The 17,915-nt window shown below is 53.8% G+C and overlaps 1 protein-coding gene across 3 annotated transcripts in view; it reads left to right on the top strand.

Moving 5' to 3' along the window:
- PRKCZ (protein kinase C zeta) overlaps positions 1-17,915 on the top strand; it is a 117,852-nt gene that overhangs the window by 94,795 nt on the left and 5,142 nt on the right. For all 3 annotated transcript variants that reach the window (XM_058552683.1, XM_058552682.1, XM_058552684.1), the window contains 7 exons: positions 258-355; positions 11,064-11,150; positions 12,852-12,987; positions 13,254-13,341; positions 14,795-14,914; positions 15,654-15,733; positions 16,148-16,237. In XM_058552683.1, the coding sequence (XP_058408666.1) occupies positions 258-355; positions 11,064-11,150; positions 12,852-12,987; positions 13,254-13,341; positions 14,795-14,914; positions 15,654-15,733; positions 16,148-16,237 (699 nt within the window). The remainder of the gene's footprint in view (positions 1-257; positions 356-11,063; positions 11,151-12,851; positions 12,988-13,253; positions 13,342-14,794; positions 14,915-15,653; positions 15,734-16,147; positions 16,238-17,915) is intronic.

Below are 17,915 nucleotides of genomic sequence, written 5' to 3' on the forward strand. Positions count from 1 at the left end.
ATAATGGATGATGGTGGTGGTGATGGTGATGGTAGTGATAGAGATGGAGATGGTGGTGATGATAATGATGACAGTGGGGGATAATAATAGATGATGGTGGTGGTGGTGATGTTTGCTTAATGGCATTTAGCTTTTCTTCTCTGCATTGTCTTCCCACAAGCAGGGGTGAGAGACATTCCTCTCTTGCCTCTCCATCTCCAGGATGCCTGTGAAGGGTGTTCAGGAGCCTCGTTAACGCTCCCTGGTTTCTATTTCAGGACATCGACTGGGTGCAGACAGAGAAGCATGTGTTCGAGCAAGCATCCAGCAACCCCTTCCTGGTCGGCTTACACTCCTGCTTCCAGACGACAAGTCGGTAAGAAAAAGAAGGTGTTTCTGAGATTCTGTTGGTTTCTGATTTGAACTGCATGGGAGCTGAGTGGGCGTGAGGTGTCTGCCGTTGTCTGTAGGGTTCTCCCGATTGCGAGTATGGGGGTTTTTGGTTCATCACACTAGCTTTGTTGCTCTCGTTGGCTGGTGTCATATTAAGTGAATTTCATACATCTAAACCTAAATTATTTAATTCTAGTAACAAGGTATTTATTGAAAGCACCCACTGAGTGCAGGCGTTGGGTCAGCTATTGGGATGCCACTGGGAAGGGAGGTGGGTTTCCATGCTTATGGATCTTACTGATTAGTGGAATAAATTAACCCATACTAAGAGCTTCACTTATAAGCTTTCTATATATTGGAATTCTACTGCTTTAAATAAGTTTGAAAACTATTGGTCTGGGATATTCAATACACTCTGTTCAGAATTTCTTTTGGCCAGCAACTTGGACGCACCCAATTTGTTTATCTGAAAAATTATTGACTGTGTCCTGTGTCAGGGTCCTCAACACCAGCCCCAGGTTGCATGATCTCCCCCAGGAGAACTTACAGGACTCAGCACATAGTCATACTCGAGGCTGAGAGTTATTGCTGTGAAAGGATATAAAGCGAAATTGGCAGAAGGAAAAGGCGCAGGGGGCGAAGTCCGGGAGGAAAGCAGGAGCGAGCTTCCGAGAATCCTCTCCCTGTGGAGTCACACAGGACACACTTAATTCCTCCAACAAGAAGTTGTGACAACTCAGGGGCTGCTCATCCCCTACCTGGCGTGTACCAAAATTCCAGACTCCCAGAAAGTAAGCGGCTGTTCAGCAGAAACCACATTGTTTATGCACAAACAGTTTAAGCACAGTGAGCCACTCTTATCTTTTAGGGGAAGTTTTCTATCAGTGTAGAGGACTGTTTACCATTCAGTGCCCAGCCTCTGGCTAAGGGCCAGCCTTGCAAGCAGGCCTTTCTAAGGCCAGCAGTTTCAGTCCTGCTACTTTAACTCTTTCTGCTTCGTGCTTTAGCTGTAGTTCAGACCAGGGGCTCCCACCCCTCTACATCCACCCTCAGTCCTCTCCTGATCTTTGCTCCCCTCTTCCCACCTGTACTGGCTGCTACCTCTGTGTCCAAAACACCTGGGATTAACTGGCCTGTCCCCAAACCTGCTTAGCTCGATGCTGGTTAATGGCATCCCGTCTTCTCCGTCGTCCAGGCTGGAACATCTGTAGTTGTCCCCTCCCCGAATCTCACTGATTCCGCCTCCTCAATATGTCTCAGCATTGGTGGTCTAGCAGTGCGCATAGCTGCCTTCCTAAATACGTCTCAGATTCCTCCCTTTCTCTCCTGCCTGAACCCCAACCACAGCCTCCTCGGGGCGTCCAGCCCCTAGGGCTCCCCAGGCTGTCAGTTCCCCCACGATGGAACTAAGCCATATTTCGAAAGCACAGATCTGAAGTGTCTTTCTCCTGCTTCAAAGCTCCTCTGATTCCTTTCCCAACTGTTTCTGGGACATAGTCCAGGCTCCTAGGCGTGTGGACGAGGTCGCTGTGACCGGGCTCCACCCTGGGTCGCTCTGCTCTCTCCGTCTTTGCTTGGCTGCTGACAGGTCCTGCCCTTCCTCACCTCCTCTCCTCCTGCCCAGAGCCATCTGGAAAGGCCCAGCAGGCAAAGGTCCCCTTTGTCGTGTCCCGGTGTGCTTTCTCCGTGCCTCCATTTAGCACTGACCACAGTCTCCTGGAAATACAGAACACGCCCAAGGGAGGGCAACCCACCCCAATCCCTATACTTCCTAAATGGGTTGCAAAAAAGTTTTGTTTTGTTTTTTGGTTAACTTTACTATGTAAGCTTGTAGGGATGTGGATGTAAAAGCCTCATATATTTCAGCCTCACTTCCATCTCTGTTGCCCAGAGCACAGCACTTTCTGCACTCACGTCCCTGGGAATCTTCTCCAAGTCACACGTTCCCAGGTGCGTTAAGTTATCATCCTGTGTGAGCCCCACGACGTGACCACTTACTGTACTGCTTTTTCACACTGACGTTCAGAAGACTGTTGACACTCATCCTGGGAGGCCACATCCCAGGAATAATCACTGTGCACGTCTAGCTCCTTTGCCTCTTATTTTACAGAACCTGTCCGTGACCTCTAGAAGCACCTAAACTTGGTTGCTCAGAATAGGGTGTCTTTCCCGGGCTGTATTTACATGCCTGCTTTGACCCCAAATTTTGTATATGCCTGTCTCCCCGGTTAGGTGTGAACTCCTTAAGAGCAGGCTGTGCTGGATATTTTTGGACTCTGAGCGTTTAGTTAATACCTGGCACCGCTTAGGCAGTCGCGGTGTGAAAGGATTTTAAGGTACAGTCATGTCTTTGGTACAAATATAAAGTGAATATGTGTAGATTTTATGTGACTCACGAATTAATGAGGAGCTGGGAAGATGTTACAACCAGCTCAAAGGAGAGTGCAAATTCCTGCACATAGTTGGGTGATCAGGAACCTGAGGGAGATTTGCATGTGGGTGCAGACTGTGCAAGGTGGGGGTGGCAGTCGGGTGTCCTCCGCCAGACAGACCTCATTCGCACGTCTGTGTCCAGGCACCATGTGCATGGCTGTCTGTTGTGTGTAAGTCACAGAGTTGGAAAGTCACCCCGAGACAACGACAGGCCCCATAGAAACAGAGAATCGGGAAGGTGTGTGCAGACAGCACCCAGTTTCCCTGAAGACACCAGTCCTCATTCTGGTCTGTTTCAAAGCGTTTTGCAGCCTTTTCTGTGACAGCGGTGCTGCAGAGGCTCAGAGCCGAGAGCTAGGTTCAAGTTCTAGCCCCTCGTCTAATTGGCTGTGCGACCTTGCATGGGGTAACCTCTCTGTGCCTTGCTTTCTTCCTCTGGGAACAGGGAATAGCAGGAAGGCCCGCCCCATCAGTTGCTGTGAGGATTAGTAAGTGAAAACATCACGATGTTTATATAGCAAGGCTGCTCGTGGTAAATGGTGTAAACTTGAGCCACAGGGCCTTGCTTCCTGGTGGCGCTGCATCTTTGAGCAGATAAACTGGTAGCGTTGCCTGAGCCCCTGAGAGGGAGAAGAACCAGCAGCTCCCTCAGTTGGACTTCGGGTGTTAGCGCTGTGCCCCGAAATCCTTACCGACTTTGCCAGTATTTGGAGAGCAGAGCCACCAGGACACCCACGAGGACTACAGTCATGAAATGTGGTGGGGCACCAGCCAGTCCTGCCGTGGGAAGTCTGGGCGGCTTCAGGAGATTTGGGGAGCCCCCGGGCTCTGCCTGGCCTGGAAGAGCTCCGCCTGGAGTGGGGTGCGCACCACCCGCCTCCGCTCCCAGGGTGCTGAGGGTAACTGTGGGTTTGTGAGCGCTTCTCCTCGCTCACGGGCTTCTCGCCAAGCGTGTTCCCCACAGGTTTGCTGCGGGCCTCTTGCTGGGCCCAGAGGAACGGCACCGTGTTCGCACTTCCACTGCCATCAAACACGCAGGAATCGGTTAAACCCTGGAGCTGTGCCAGGTGCTCACTAGCGGCCACGAGTAGAAATCTGGTAAATGAAATGGCAAACGTTCCACATGAGCTAGGTTATTAGAACGGGTCTCTGAACAGGGAGAAAATAAGGATTTCTTCCCTTCCTCCCCAGATCCAGGAGTGCCCATTCTGGTTGGCCACGTTCCGTTCTCCCTGGGCAGCGACAGGGCATCCCAGATGTTACGGTTTGGCATTAATATCACAGCGTGTATATACATGGTAGAAACAAGAACGTGGTGTTTTTAATACAAAATAAACATCTGTGTGATGGAAAAACCGTACTTCTATCTGCACAGACAGCCCATCTTTTCCAAATGACAGCCCAAATTAACATTAACTACAAAATCACCAAAAACATGGAAACTGCTTCCGTTTAAGATATCGCAGGAAAAATGGGTGATCTGAAGATTGTAGCTGAAATTACTATTTTTATCCCCCCCCACATTAAATTGTAGTTTGGGGACATTTTTCTCACTTCAGCATCTCAGCTCATAGATGAGCAAACTACCATTAAAATGTTTACAGTTAACTTGCTGTTCCCAAATAAAACCTTCAACTGTTCACCCTAATTTATTATTTTACACTCATCTCGTGCATGGAATGTGCTCTTACTCCTTAAAATCAGACACACACATAAGTGCGCGTGCTCTGCTGCGGCGGCCCGGGTTCACCGGTTTGGATCCCAGGCGCGCACCGACGCACTGCTTGTCAAGCCATGCTGTGGCAGTGTCCCATATAAAGTGGAGGAAGGTGAGCACGGATGTTAGCCCAGGGCCAGTCTTCCTCAGCGAAAAAACAGGAGGATTGGGGCTGGCCCGGTGGGGCAAGCGGTTAAGTGCGCGCACTCCACTGTGGTAGCCCGGGGTTCGCCAGTTCAGATCCCGAGCGCGCACTGACGCACCGCTTGGCAAACCATGCTGTGGCAGCGTCCCATATAAAGTGGAGGAAGACGGGCACGGATTTAGCCCAGGGCCAGTCTTCCTCAGCAAAAAGAAGGAGGAGGATTGGCAGATGTTAGCACAGGGCTGATCTCCTCACAAAAAAAAAAACAGACACACACGTTACTCCCTTGTTTGTGGAGGAGCCTCATGTGCATGTGCCTACTTAGATCCCTGAGTAGATTCTTCTTGGTTCAGAGTGGCTTCTGGATAGTCAGTGCCGCTTAGCTGGGCCCTGGTCTTTGGTGCGAGTCTTTATAAATTGCACCTAAGACCTGCCTGCAGCTCCGGAAACTTCCATCTGGACTTGGTAACAGGCCTGGCAGGAGGAGGGATGCAGAACACATGTGTGCCAGCCCTCGAATACCCTAGAAGTGCCAGAGATGGGGGGACCTCGGCCTGAGGGCCTCATGGATGGACAGTCAGTAGGGACGTGTCCCCGAGGAGGCAGTGTGTGAGGGGAAGGAGGAGAAAGGGGCTTGAAGATGTGGGGGGCATCCTATAGCTGTCCACAGCCTTTTAGGCTCCGGGAAAACTGAGGCCACCAAGGTGGTGAAGGCAGGTTCAGGCCATCGGCTGACACCCAGCTCCCAGGAGGGTGGGCAGCTTAGGGTCAGGGCCTTGAGGGAGGCCTCAGAGCAGAGATGAGGCCGGTGGGTGTCGCCTGATACCAGGGAGAGCGTGGCAGGACTGACCGACAACCTGGGGGTGGAAGTGAAGGTCTGGGGTCGGAGGTCAAACACGTGTCCAGTGGGCGGCTGTGGGTATGGTAGCCAGGTCAGCAAGAGCTGGCAGGAGACGTGGGGCCACCTGCGGGCGGTGACAGTCGATGGGGTGAGAAGCAGGCAGGTGTGCCAGGCCAGCAGAGCGGGGATGGGCCGAACCCTCTGCAAACGGCCTCATGACTGGTCGGAGGAAACCAGGTTCTCGCAGGGCCCCTGGTGATAGAGGGAGGCGCTAATGGGACACACGAGTGACAGGTGCAAGGACGGGGCAAAGGGCTGTGAACTCAGCAGGAATCTTACCGAGATCTTGAGAGTGCAGACGTCTTCCTCTTTGGGAACATGAGTCACTGCACTTTCAAAATGCAGTGAATTTGTTACAGTCACAGTGTAAACCCAGAATAGAAGGAGCAGACGTTGGGTGACACATGGCAGAGCAGGGCGTGGGGCAGTGTCAGTTCAGCCTTTGTTCTCCTGACAAACGGTGACGGCTTAGAGCCCTGCTTTTGCCCACTTTTCATCTGAATCACCTAAAATGGTTAAAACACAACCCCAACCCCTGGGTTCCTGGAGCAGGACCACTCGGCCTAGTGGACTGCCAGAGGTGAGGGCGTTCGTGAGGAGAAAGGACTCCTCCATCAGAAGTGAATCGGGCGTTTCGGAGGTTTCAGGGATGGTGTTGTATTTTCACGTCAGGTGTGCGTAGACTGTACTGTCTGTGGAAACACTGGACAGCCGCTGGTGAACCGTCCCAACATCCTGAACAGTGAGGGACCCTCGGGATGCGGCCTCCGCCCACAGAGCCGGGGGCACCGAATCCTGCCATCGTGGAGCGCAAACACACTGTGTGAAGGCGGTTCGTTGTTTCTTCCTAATCTGGAGGCGCCCGTTGCTCTTGGACCAGGACGAGTTGGGCTGGGGCGTGTTACTGTCGTGCATTCGGGAACAGAAGTGCGAGGGTGTCGGCCATGCTCTCCATGGGCCTGCGTCCTTGGACCGTCCTGTTAGGACATGGTGACCTCGGTGCTCGACACGTGGATGACTGCGTGGAGATGCGGCCATGCTGCCGCCCCCTCATCCAGCCCAGGATGCCCTGTCCAGCTGTGTCCCTCCCCAGGACAGGGCCTTGCTCGGGCTGGGTGGGGGCACCCAGACGAACCCTGGGGGCTCCTTTTGTCAAAGTAACTGTCAGTACCAGACCTGAAATTGTGCTTTTGCCAACTATTAAATGACATTAGAAACCACATAAAAGAATAGCTTCTTTTTTTTTTTTTTTAATAATTTTATTTATTTATTTATTTTTTCCCCCAAAGCCCCAGTAGATAGTTGTATGTCATAGTTGCACATCCTTCTAGTTGCTGTATGTGGGACGCGGCCTCAGCATGGCCGGAGAAGTGGTGCGTCGGTGCGCGGCCGGGATCCGAACCCGGGCTGCCAGCAGCAGAGCGTGCGCACTTAACCACTAAGCCACGGGGCCAGCCCAAGAATAGCTTCTTTTAAAGAACGGTACACAGCTTTAAAATGAGGGAAAGTGCAGAGAAGGAAATCCCTCCTGTGCCCTGGTCAACTGGTCCTGTCTGCACCACATTTCTCCTTCTTGTTTCTCCTCTATGCTATTTATTTTTCCATCTGGACTTTAGAATCAACCTGTCTTGCTCCAGATAGAAAAAGAAACTGGAATTTTTATTGCGATTTGTTAAGTTTACAAATGACCTGAGGGAAAACTGCCCTCCTTATGACGTTGAGGCTTCCTGCTCAGGCGTACGGTTCACCTTTTTGTCTGCTCACATCCTCTTTCAGGAGATTTTAAAGCTTTCTTCATGGAGATCTTTTACTTTCCTGCTTAATTTTCGTCCTGAGTATATATCTCTTTTGTTTCTATGTAGAGTTCTTTTCTTCTGTTAGAGCGTCTACTGACAAGCAATGTGGTTTCTCCATGTTAATTTTGTGCCTCATGGATTCTTCCTTTAGGGATTTTCAGGGGGTTTTCTTGGGTTTTTGGGGTTGCTGTGATAACACCCACAAAGAGGAGTAATGCTGCCCCCTCCTTTCCAGTTCTGATGCTGTTCATTTCTTTCTCTGTCTAATGTCGTTGGCCAGTACCTACCTCTTTTGGGGTGACTGGTGATGGTGGGCAGACCTCTCCTCCTGACCCCGTGGGAATGCTTCTGGTGTTTGCACTGCAAGAGCAATGCCGGCCACTGTGGGCCATCTGGGTATTGGGAAAGCAGAACCAAACCACTCTACGCATTTCAGACAGCTGGCATTGGCATGTGCTACAGCTGGCTGGCAGGGTGTTGGGAGAGGAGGGGGGCAAAGGGAGCAGAGACCAGGGTCACCACTTTCGGCCTTCACTCGGGGTTCCAGGTCTGCAGAAGAGGTGCCCCACCTGCCGGGGCTAGAGGCTGAGGAGGTGCTGCTCCACCTGAGCTGTTGGAAATGGGAACAACCCCTCCCGATTCCTAGACCGCATCATCCATTCTCCTCCAGGGCCTTCCGCTGGCAAAGGGGCCTGAGAAGTGCGGCTTGCAGGCTCCCAGACCCAGCAGTTGGGAGATTATAGACGGGGTGAGAAAAGACAGGCCGATAACTGGCACAGAGAGTTGTCCTTTGTCTTAAGGAAGTTTACATCTGTTTCTCTTTTACTATCAAGAGAGAACACTGAATTTTTTCAGAGATCTTCTCAACATTTATGAAGGTGATGCTTGTGAGTTTTACTCCTTAGGGCCTCCTAAAATGATGAATTGTGTCATCATAATATATTTCCTAGTGTTGAACTATCCTTGAATTCCTGGGGAAAACCGTACCTGGTCTTAGTGTATTATTCTGTTAATGTGCTTTTGCATTTAATTTGCTAATATTTTATTTAGGATTTTTTCATTGATATTCATGTTGATATTTGATTGATCTATAGTTTCCTTTGTACAATCCTTATTGGATTTTTTAATTGTCCTTATTTTTTTATTTCCTGCAATATTCTAGATAGCGTTGGGGTGATCTCTTGGCAGGATTCCCCATGAGACTGCTGGGGCCTGGGCTGTTTCAGAGGGTAGCTACCTCTCTCTGCCTCTCAGTTTTTGTTTGTTATTATTTTTACATTCTCCTGGTGGTAACACTCTCACCCTAGTCCTGTAGCTGCTTCGCTGTTTTGGTCTCTCCTTATTTGCTCAGTTTCCTCATCAGGCAGTGTCTCCGAGTCCAGGAAGGGCGTGAGGTTTCATTCCTTGCATTCTTTCACATTTGAGAATGCCTGCATCCACCTCTGCACTTGGACCCCAGCTTAGCCAGGTCACACCTGCCCTCAGATGCTCACAGGTACTTTGTGGGTGTGTTCTGGCATTTATCCGCTATGGGGAGACCAGAGGCCCGTCTGTTCCTTTTCCCCCTCTGGTAGGAGAGTTCTTCGGGCAGTGTGAAACCCTAGCGGCCCAGCTTTGTCAGCTGTCCTTCTCTGTTAGCATCCTTCTCGGGGCTTTGATCTCTGTCCAGTCTGCGCTCATTGGGCACCTTAAGTGTCCTGAGTCAGGAATTTGGTTTTTGACCACGCCGGATGTGGCCAGCTCCTGGTTTATAGTAGTACCTCCTGATCTCATCATACCGTATCTCATGATATTGATTTTTCCCTCTGGGCTGATATGTGGGTCCTAGGACGTTTTCCATGAGGGGTGTGGGGGACCACCTGGCGAAGTGGTGTGATTAGGACCCTTGTGCTAAGGAGAAAGTCTATACCCAGTCCTTGCTCTGAGGTTCTGTGTGCCAGGGAAACTTGACAAAAATAGGTGAATGCTATGGCAAGGTCAAGGTTACTGGAGCCTTTCCAAGCATATCCTTTGGAGGCAGGGGAACAGGATAAACGTGAAGGAGTGAACCGTCCCAGCCCTTCCACATATGCTGGGTTTTTCTTGAGGACGGTGCCCCTGCTCTCGGCCTGCGGAGTGGAGGTCTCTGGCTGCTGCCTCGGTATTCTATTTGCTTTTGTTTCCGTTTCTGCATATTTACATATTTCAGAGTTGTTTCTAGTCTAAATACGCGATCAGACCTCCAGAGATGATTTGCAGCTTGTTCACTTGCTCTGTGTATGTGGCGCTCTGTCCTCCCTGGGCTAATGCTGGGTGCTCCGGGGAGGCAGGAGGACGGGCGCGTCATTTCTGAGTTGGTGATGCAGACTCAGCGTGCCGAGAGCCCGCAAGAACCAGAGAACGGTCGGATTTGCTCCCCCTTCTCCTTTACTCTCGACTCCCTCCTGCACAGGCCCTGCTGAGCCGAAAACACCCCAGAGGAGCCGTTGACCTAAAAATCTATGAGCCGCCCTCAGCAGAGTATTTCTAGAAAATTGTGTGTGAATTTAATTTTGAAAATGGACTCTTATTAAATGTGAGGAGTATCTTATCAGGAGAGAAACCACCTGGTAAATTGTTTGGAGACCTGAAGGGCCCTATGTGCGTCCAGGTGACATCATGCATGCAATCCCCATCCTTTAAATCACAGGATTGGGCCAGCCCCAGCCCTGACCCCCTCGACTTCTGCCCATGGAGGGGCGGCTGGCATCTCGGTCTCACTGTGGCCGGATCAGCACTCCTGACTCCCCACCCCCGGCCTGCTGCTCCGCATCGTCCCCACGCTGGAACCCAGCATCCGGGCTCTCCCCTGGAGTCCCTCCCACTCCTCCTTTCTTTCCTGGTGCCCAGCCCACCACAATCTTGTCAGCTCTGCCTCGGCCCCTCCTCGAGGCCCCACTCCCTGGCCCAGGCCACCTGTGCTCACCTGGCAACAGGGCACCTCCTTCAATCCTCGAGCCCACCCACTCAGCCCTCCCTGAGGTCCGTCCAGACTCAGCGGCCGGAGCAGTCATTCCCCGGATGGTATGGTCCCCACCACCTGGCCCGTGCACCTGGCCGTGCACCTGCCACCTGCTCTTCTGCCCATTCCTCTGCCGGGTCGAGCTGGTCCCCTTGGCCTCGGGGTGGTCCCGCAGCTCTTTGCTCTCCCCCTGCTCCCACACGCCGCCCAGGCCTCTCTGCTCCCTGGGGAGGCCCTCCCTGGCCAGCTGGCCACACAGCACCCTCCCCACCCTTGGGGGCCCCCTGCCACCACCCCTGCCTCATTTTTACCTGTTTTACCCCGAGGCAGGCCTGGCACCGTTAGGAGACCAAATGAGTGAATGAAAGTTGTCTGTGTTTTGTCTTCTGAGATTTACTCCTCGGGGTCAGCACTGAGCCGCATCTGCCGACAGGCGGGGTCTCTAGGCGTTGCCCGCGATGGCGCCTTGATGACCCAGGCACAGAGCCCCGCCTTGGCTTCGGCCTCCCGTCTCAGTCTGGGCTGCTTTCCCCACGGACCCCGGGAGCAGGTCAGGCGACCCCAGTGGCCAGCAGGCGGAAACGGTTGTTTCACTAGTGAGAGTAAAGCTCCTGGGAAGGTTCTCAGCCACAGGGGCTTCTTCACGTGGAGTGCCTCAGGTGAGGTCCACGTTGCCACTGTGTCACTGCACCCTCCATCGCCCTCTCTCTCCCGCTCAGGTTGTTCCTGGTCATAGAGTACGTCAACGGTGGGGACCTCATGTTCCACATGCAGAGACAGAGGAAGCTTCCGGAGGAGCACGCCAGGTGGGTGTGGGGGATGGGTCCCGGCCCGGTGGGCACGGGCACGGGGAGGAAGGGTGGGCGTGGGGACCTCCCGTGGGGGTCAGCGTGGGTTGGAAGGAAGGAGATGGGGTCTGGGAGATGGCCGAGGCCACCGCTGTCCCCTGCTGTGCGACATTCCTAAGCTGCTCAGGAGTCATAAAATTCGGAGGGTCCCCTGAGTCGCAGAGCCTCAGCCCCGGCCTGTGGGGTCTGCCCCTCCAGGAGCGGAACTCTGCCTCTTCCAGGGGAAACAGGGGTTTTGTGGGAGGAGGGCATGTTTGTACAATGTCCTAGTCTGGGCTTTTCCCGTTTCCAAAGTGGGGGACAAGTTCCAACAATAAATGTGCCTGAGGGGACATTGTGGCTGGCGCCTCCGGTTTTGTTTCATGTGGATACAAAGCAGGGGTTTGCTCTGCACGAGGAGAAAAATAATCACCATTTCTCTTTAAATGACACTCAGGGCCACCCACCCCTTCCTTTCTGCTGGCCGTCACCAACTGCCCTCCATGGCCTCGGGCCCACGGGCATTTATTTCCACTCCATCCATCTTTCCTGTTTTCCATCATTTTCCCTTTTCCTCATTTCCTCACTTAAAAAAATTCCATGCAGTTTTGTGAGTCACCTTAGATCCTATTTGGGGAAAAGCAGGCAATAAATCAAAAATAGTGCACCCCCCACACACTCACTTTTTCTTTTTAATTTTGGTCAAATACACATAACATAAAATTTACCATCCAAACCATTTTTAAGTGTACAGCTCAGTGGCATTAAGCACGTTCACGTTGTTGTGCAACCATCACCACCCTCCATCTGCAGAACTCCATCTTCCCAAACTGAAACTCTGTCCCCAGTGAACACTCACTCCCCACCCCCTCCCCCAGCCCCTGGCACCCACCATCTACTTTCTGTCTCTGTGGAGAGGACACGGGGTCACCTGGGTGGGGAGCAGTCAGGGTCTCTCTGTCTCTGAGGGCCTCCTGTGATTGGGATCACACAGCGTTTGTCTTTTGTGATTGGCTTCTTTCACTCAGCATAATGTCCTCCAGGTCCATCCATGTTGTAGCGTGTGTCAGTATTTCCCTCCTTTTTAAGGATGAATAATATTCCGTTGTGCTTATAGGCCACGTTTGTTTATCCATTCATCTGACGGTGGACATTGGGGTTGTTTCCACCTTTTGGCTCTTGGGAATAATGCTGCTGTGAACATGGGTACACAAATATCTGTTCAAGTCCCTGCTTCCAATTCTTTTGGGTATGTACCCAGACATGGGATTGCTGGATCACAGGGTGATTCTATGTTTAATTTCTTGAGGAGCCTCTACACCGTCTTCCACAGCAGCTGCTCCATTTGACATTCTCATTTACAACGGTGCACAGGGTTCCAATTCCTCCGCAACTGCCAACACTTGTTCTTTTTTGTTTGGATAGCGGCCGTCCTACTGGGTGTGAGGTGGTGTCTCGTTGTGGTTTTGATTTGCATTTCCCTAACAGCTAGGATGTTGAGCATCTCTCATGGTCTCGTTGGCCCCATGCACGTGTCAGCGAGAGGACACGGGGTCACCTGGGTGGGGAGCAGTCAGGGTCAGCAGCGGTCCCCTCTGGTTTACGCTGTTCGCACGGGCCCCTCGTCCAGGCTCTTTGCTGGGTTCTCTCTGTTGACGTCAGGATGCTCCCCCACCCCAGATTCTACGCTGCTGAGATTTGTGTCGCTCTCAACTTCTTACACGAGAGAGGGATCATCTACCGGGACCTGAAGCTGGACAACGTCCTCCTGGACGCCGATGGCCACATCAAGTTAACGGACTACGGCATGTGCAAGGCGAGCAGCCCCGGTCCCGTACGATGCTGCTGCCTGCCTTCCTGGGTCACGGTCAGCACAGCACCTCGACCTTCTGAAGGTCGAGACCCCACTTGGTGTCGGGCAGAGATGCTGACCGACCGGCCACTGTGGCTCTGGGGTGACCAGGCCTGGGTGCCTCCCGCTTGGACTGTCCTAAGTTGGTTTTCTGTGAGGCAGGTCGTTCCACCAATGGGGTCGTATCTGGAGGTTTCCCTCCCTCTCGGTAACTGGCTTTGTCCCCACAGGAAGGCCTGGGCCCTGGTGACACGACAAGCACTTTCTGCGGAACCCCGAATTACATCGCCCCAGAAATCCTGCGGGGAGAGGAGTATGGTGAGGGCAGCGGCTGCTGGGCAGGTTGGGGAAGCTGTCTCGTGCACAGGAGGCAACATGGACGAGAACAACCCCCAGCCCCTGGAAGCTTTTTGTCCTTGGGGACACAGTCACGGAGCAGAGAGGGAGGGAAGTGGGCCTGCCTGGGGGCGACCCTGCCAGGGGTTCTTACCAAGGGCTCCGGGCCCTGGCCCAGCTGCCAGGGAGGGCAGGTTATTGCCCAAATTACACTTAAAACATACCCCCTTACCTTGTTCCCAGCCCTATCACCATCTGGCCTCAGCCCCCAGCCCCTATCTGCTGTCCCGTGTGTCCCCTCGAGTGTCCCCTGGTGGAGGACCCTGGATGGGATTCCTCTTATCAAGGATCCCTAATGGCTTGGGAAAAAGGAAAAGATGTATGCAGCAAAGACAAACTCAGGGGTCCGGGCACCCCGAGTCAGTGGGTGCCGCCCCTCGGCCGTGGAGAAATGAGGCCGTAAACCATGCCCACCAGAAGCTCCTGCGGCCCCTGCTGGTACTGGAGTGCATTCTGCCTTCTTCCTTCTCTGGGTGTGAAATGAAAATGGGATTATAGCACGTGTGCGTGCACGTGCGTGCATGCATGTGTGTGCGTGTGCACACCCCACGCACATTTGTGTCCTGGTGTTCCTAGTGAAGCCTATCACAAATACACCATCGAATATTTATAAACGTTTTCTTTGCCATTGAAATGGGGAGGGAGGCACTCTGCCTTCTCAGATAACTGGACACCAGGGAGGCTACTACTGCTGAAGCACTTAGTAGCAGAGGAGGACAGACAGCAGATCGGTGGACCAGAACAGAGTCTAGAACCGGCCCGTGACTGAGATCCCAGATGTAGCAGAGACTCTAGGGACAGCTGGCCTCCATGGCAAAACTGAAGTCAGAGCCTCCTGTTCCACCGTGCACTAAAATTCATTCCGGATAGATTAACTGCATTCGAACATTAAACCAAGGCAATGAAAGTAGAAAAAAATGTGGGAAAGTATTTTTTGCAATCTTAGAGAAAGGGATTTTTCAGGCTCAGGTAAATAAAGAGAGAAATGAGACAGGACGGTTGTCCAACAGATTTGCTCAATTTTACGTGTCCGTGTGGTCAGAGGTACCACGAGCAGAATTAAAAGGCCAGGTGACAATCTTGAAAACATGTGCAGTGCCAGGTAGAAGGTTAATGGCCTTGATGTGAAAGCAGCTTTGCAACTAGTTATGAGAAAGACAGGCGTCCCCGGGACTGGGCAGAGGGGAGGCCAGGCCGCCTGCATGGAGCTGGGCCCACCCAACCTCAGCGCTGGTCAGAGAAGTGCAGACTGTTGCTCCTGCGCTCTGCTGCCTCCCCGTGACTGGATGTGTCGTAAGGACCCAGAGATGGGCATGTCCTGCGGCCGGTGCACATGGCCAACCAGCCGTCGTGACGGCCCGTGCTCTCCCTCCAGGGTTCAGCGTGGACTGGTGGGCCCTGGGCGTCCTGATGTTCGAGATGATGGCCGGCCGCTCCCCCTTCGACATCATCACCGACAACCCTGACATGAACACTGAGGACTACCTTTTCCAAGGTGCGTGGTGCGCCCGGCGTCAGCTGAGGATTCTGCTGCCGTCTGTCCCCCAGGCTGTGCGTTCGGTTCCTCCTTGGCTAACGGGTGTTTCCCCTCAAAAGTGGGGGCAGGTGGGCCTGCCCCCCAGGCAGGGCCCCGAAGTGCTATGAAAGCGCACCTGTGACCGTTTGTGTTGTTCCCACAGACTAGGTCAGGCCAGCCCTGTTCTCACAGACCTGCCCTCAGGAGGCAGAGACCAGGTCGTGGAAGTGGTGACGGCCATGGGGTGGGGAGACTGCTCATCACTGGAAAACAGAATCTGTCCTGATTTGGCCCAAACTCCCTCCTGCCCCGGCCAGGGTGCAGTGTGGAGGCCTGGGTGGGTGGGGGCCCCCTCAGAGAGTGCTGCCCCCGTTCCAGCCACCATTATGGCTCCTTGCCATCTGGAAGCACAGAACACCTGCCCTGGGCCAGAATTAACTGCCCCTGGGATGCTGGGGCTCAGGATCAGCGCTGTCTCCACGGTGCCCCCTGGCAGCCTTGTGCAGAGGTGCCTGTGTACATGGGAAAGGCTCAGAGGTGCTCTGCAGGCTGGAGATCCTGCCGGGGTGTAGGAAGGGTGCTCCAGGGCACCAAAAACAGCCCCAGCACTCCTGCTGGGGAAGGCTTCTGGGCACCCTGCGGATGGCCCTGGGCAGAGCAAGCGTGGTGGGGGGCACGGAGGGGAGCGCAGCTTCTCACCGGGTCCCCGTCATTGCAGTGATTCTGGAGAAGCCCATCCGGATCCCCCGATTCCTCTCCGTCAAAGCCTCCCATGTCTTGAAGGGATTTTTAAACAAGGTACACTTGTCCTGTCTGCGGCTGCCTGGGCCAGGACTCCTCTGTTAGGGGGCCGAAGCTCGACCACTGCGGCTGGTCATTTTCGGTGTCTGCTCTGGGACATTCAGGTGTGGGTGTGACTCTGCTCTGTTATTTGAGCTCTGTCCTATGAATCATCAGTTGTTATTCATACTTAAAATATAATGAGGAGAAGTTATACCAAAGAGGAATTTAATGAAGAAGCTAACACTGGGGAGAAGGATTTTTAATGAAGGGAATGTCTGATCTTCACCTGGTGGTTAGGACCGGCCAGTGGTTATTCAAGCTCCTTACATCACGAGGGTGGGCAGGCTGGTTCCCTGTTGAGCACAGGCTGTGAATCGGGGGATTCTTTGCTCCGAGCTGATTTGTCCTAATTTGAACTCTGACCCCTAGGACCCCAAAGAGAGGCTCGGCTGCCGGCCACAGACTGGATTTTCTGACATCAAGTCCCACGCGTTCTTCCGCAGCATAGACTGGGACCTGGTAAAACTTCGCACAACCCGGCAGCCCCTCCTGTGGTGGGCGGGCAGCCTCGTGGTCGGTGGGCAGGAGGGGATGGAAACGAGGGGTGTGGGGGGCACTGGGGGTGATTTGGAAACTCACATTTGATTGAGAACAAGGAGAGCGGGGGGCCACGATAAGCCCCCGGGGGTGGCACCTCTTGGCACCGCTGGGAGAAGTCTTGTGGGGCGTACCTTGGCCGAGCCAGGCCGCTGGGGTCCCGTAGGGGAGGGACATCCTCCATCTGTGACCAGCCGCCCGGTTGGCTCCGTGCAGAATCCGCAGGAGGGGCTGGCCCACAGGGTATTTTCTTTGGTTTCATGGTTGGTTTTCCAGAACCTGCCGTTCTTGATCCCGTCTCAGGATGCCGCTGACAGCACGGTGCTCAAGCCCTTTTGACTTTAGTGCTGCGGTTCCTGGTGTCAAAGGAAAACGGAAACTAATTTGTTTCAAAATATATAACCTGTTGCAGAATTACTGAAATAGAACCTTTAAAACATGCTTTTCTGAGGGAAAAAGGATTAGATAGCTGAGGAAGTGCAGAGCTTCAGCTTGAACCGGATCAGAAGAAAGCCGTGCTCCGGGACCTGGGGCGTCCCCGGCCCTGACTGTTCCAGGCGGCCACTCCCACCGCGAGCAGAGACGGCTCTCGTCACTCCCTCTGGTCCCTGTCAGTGTCCTCCCGTGGGCTTCCGTCTGTGCATGTGTGGGGCCCTGAGGAGGGGGCAGGGCAGCCAGGCGCCCGCCCGGTTCCCAGGACCCTGGCCAGGGTGAGGGAAGTGGTCAGAGTGGAGGGCCTGCGTGGGACTTGAGGGGACGTTGTTTTCTGTGCAGGGGACGTGGAGACGGAGGAAGAGGAGGAGGCATCCTGACACAATGGGGGCAGGGTCCTCCGCCCTCACGGGTCCCCAGAGGACCCGGCTCCTGGTCCCGTCTCGCCTTGGCCCTGGTTCTTTCTCCTTGTCGCCCAGACATGCTGGGCCTCTGCCCTCTCGGATTACTGGCCATCCGAAGGCTCCAGCGGGTCCCTTGCTCGCTGTACGCCAGGCAGCACCACATCGCCCCGATGCAGTGCCCAGTTGGTGGTTTTCCTGGTATTCTAACCTTCTGGATCTGGAAGGTCTCGGAATAAACAAGTGGGCCGCAGGATGCCAGCTGGCCTTTCCCTGAGCTTTTGTACCGAGCCATCAGAGGTTTAGGGTCTAGTGACTATGTTTCCCAGTTTTAGGGTTTCTGGGTGGTCATTTTGCCAATTTACAGTGGCATTTTGTATGGTGTGTGGCTCTTTGCTGGAATGTTGCGCATTCCCTCGGCAAGCACAGAGAATAAGGCTGACTTGACAGGCGGCTCCAGGCAGACCCTGTCTGTGGGTCCCGCATCGGTCTCTAGACGGTCTACACAGGTCTGTTCTTGGGGCGTCCCAGCCTCTCACGGGCCTGGTGCCCTTCCGTCGGCTGCTGAATGTAGCACCTGAAACATCAGCGTCTGAACGGTTTGAGGCCCGCGTCTCCTCCACAGACCTGGGCCCCGCACTCGAGAACTGCCCTGGAATAGCCGAGGCCAGGCTGCAGGGGCTGGCTTCCCCTTCACCATATTCCTGGCTGCTGCCCTGGGGGGTGGCCCCATCCCTGGCAGGTCTAGGGTCTGACTTTTGTCCCTG

Source organism: Diceros bicornis, chromosome 13, assembly GCF_020826845.1.
Source record: "Diceros bicornis minor isolate mBicDic1 chromosome 13, mDicBic1.mat.cur, whole genome shotgun sequence".
Taxonomy (NCBI): Eukaryota; Metazoa; Chordata; class Mammalia; order Perissodactyla; family Rhinocerotidae; genus Diceros; species Diceros bicornis.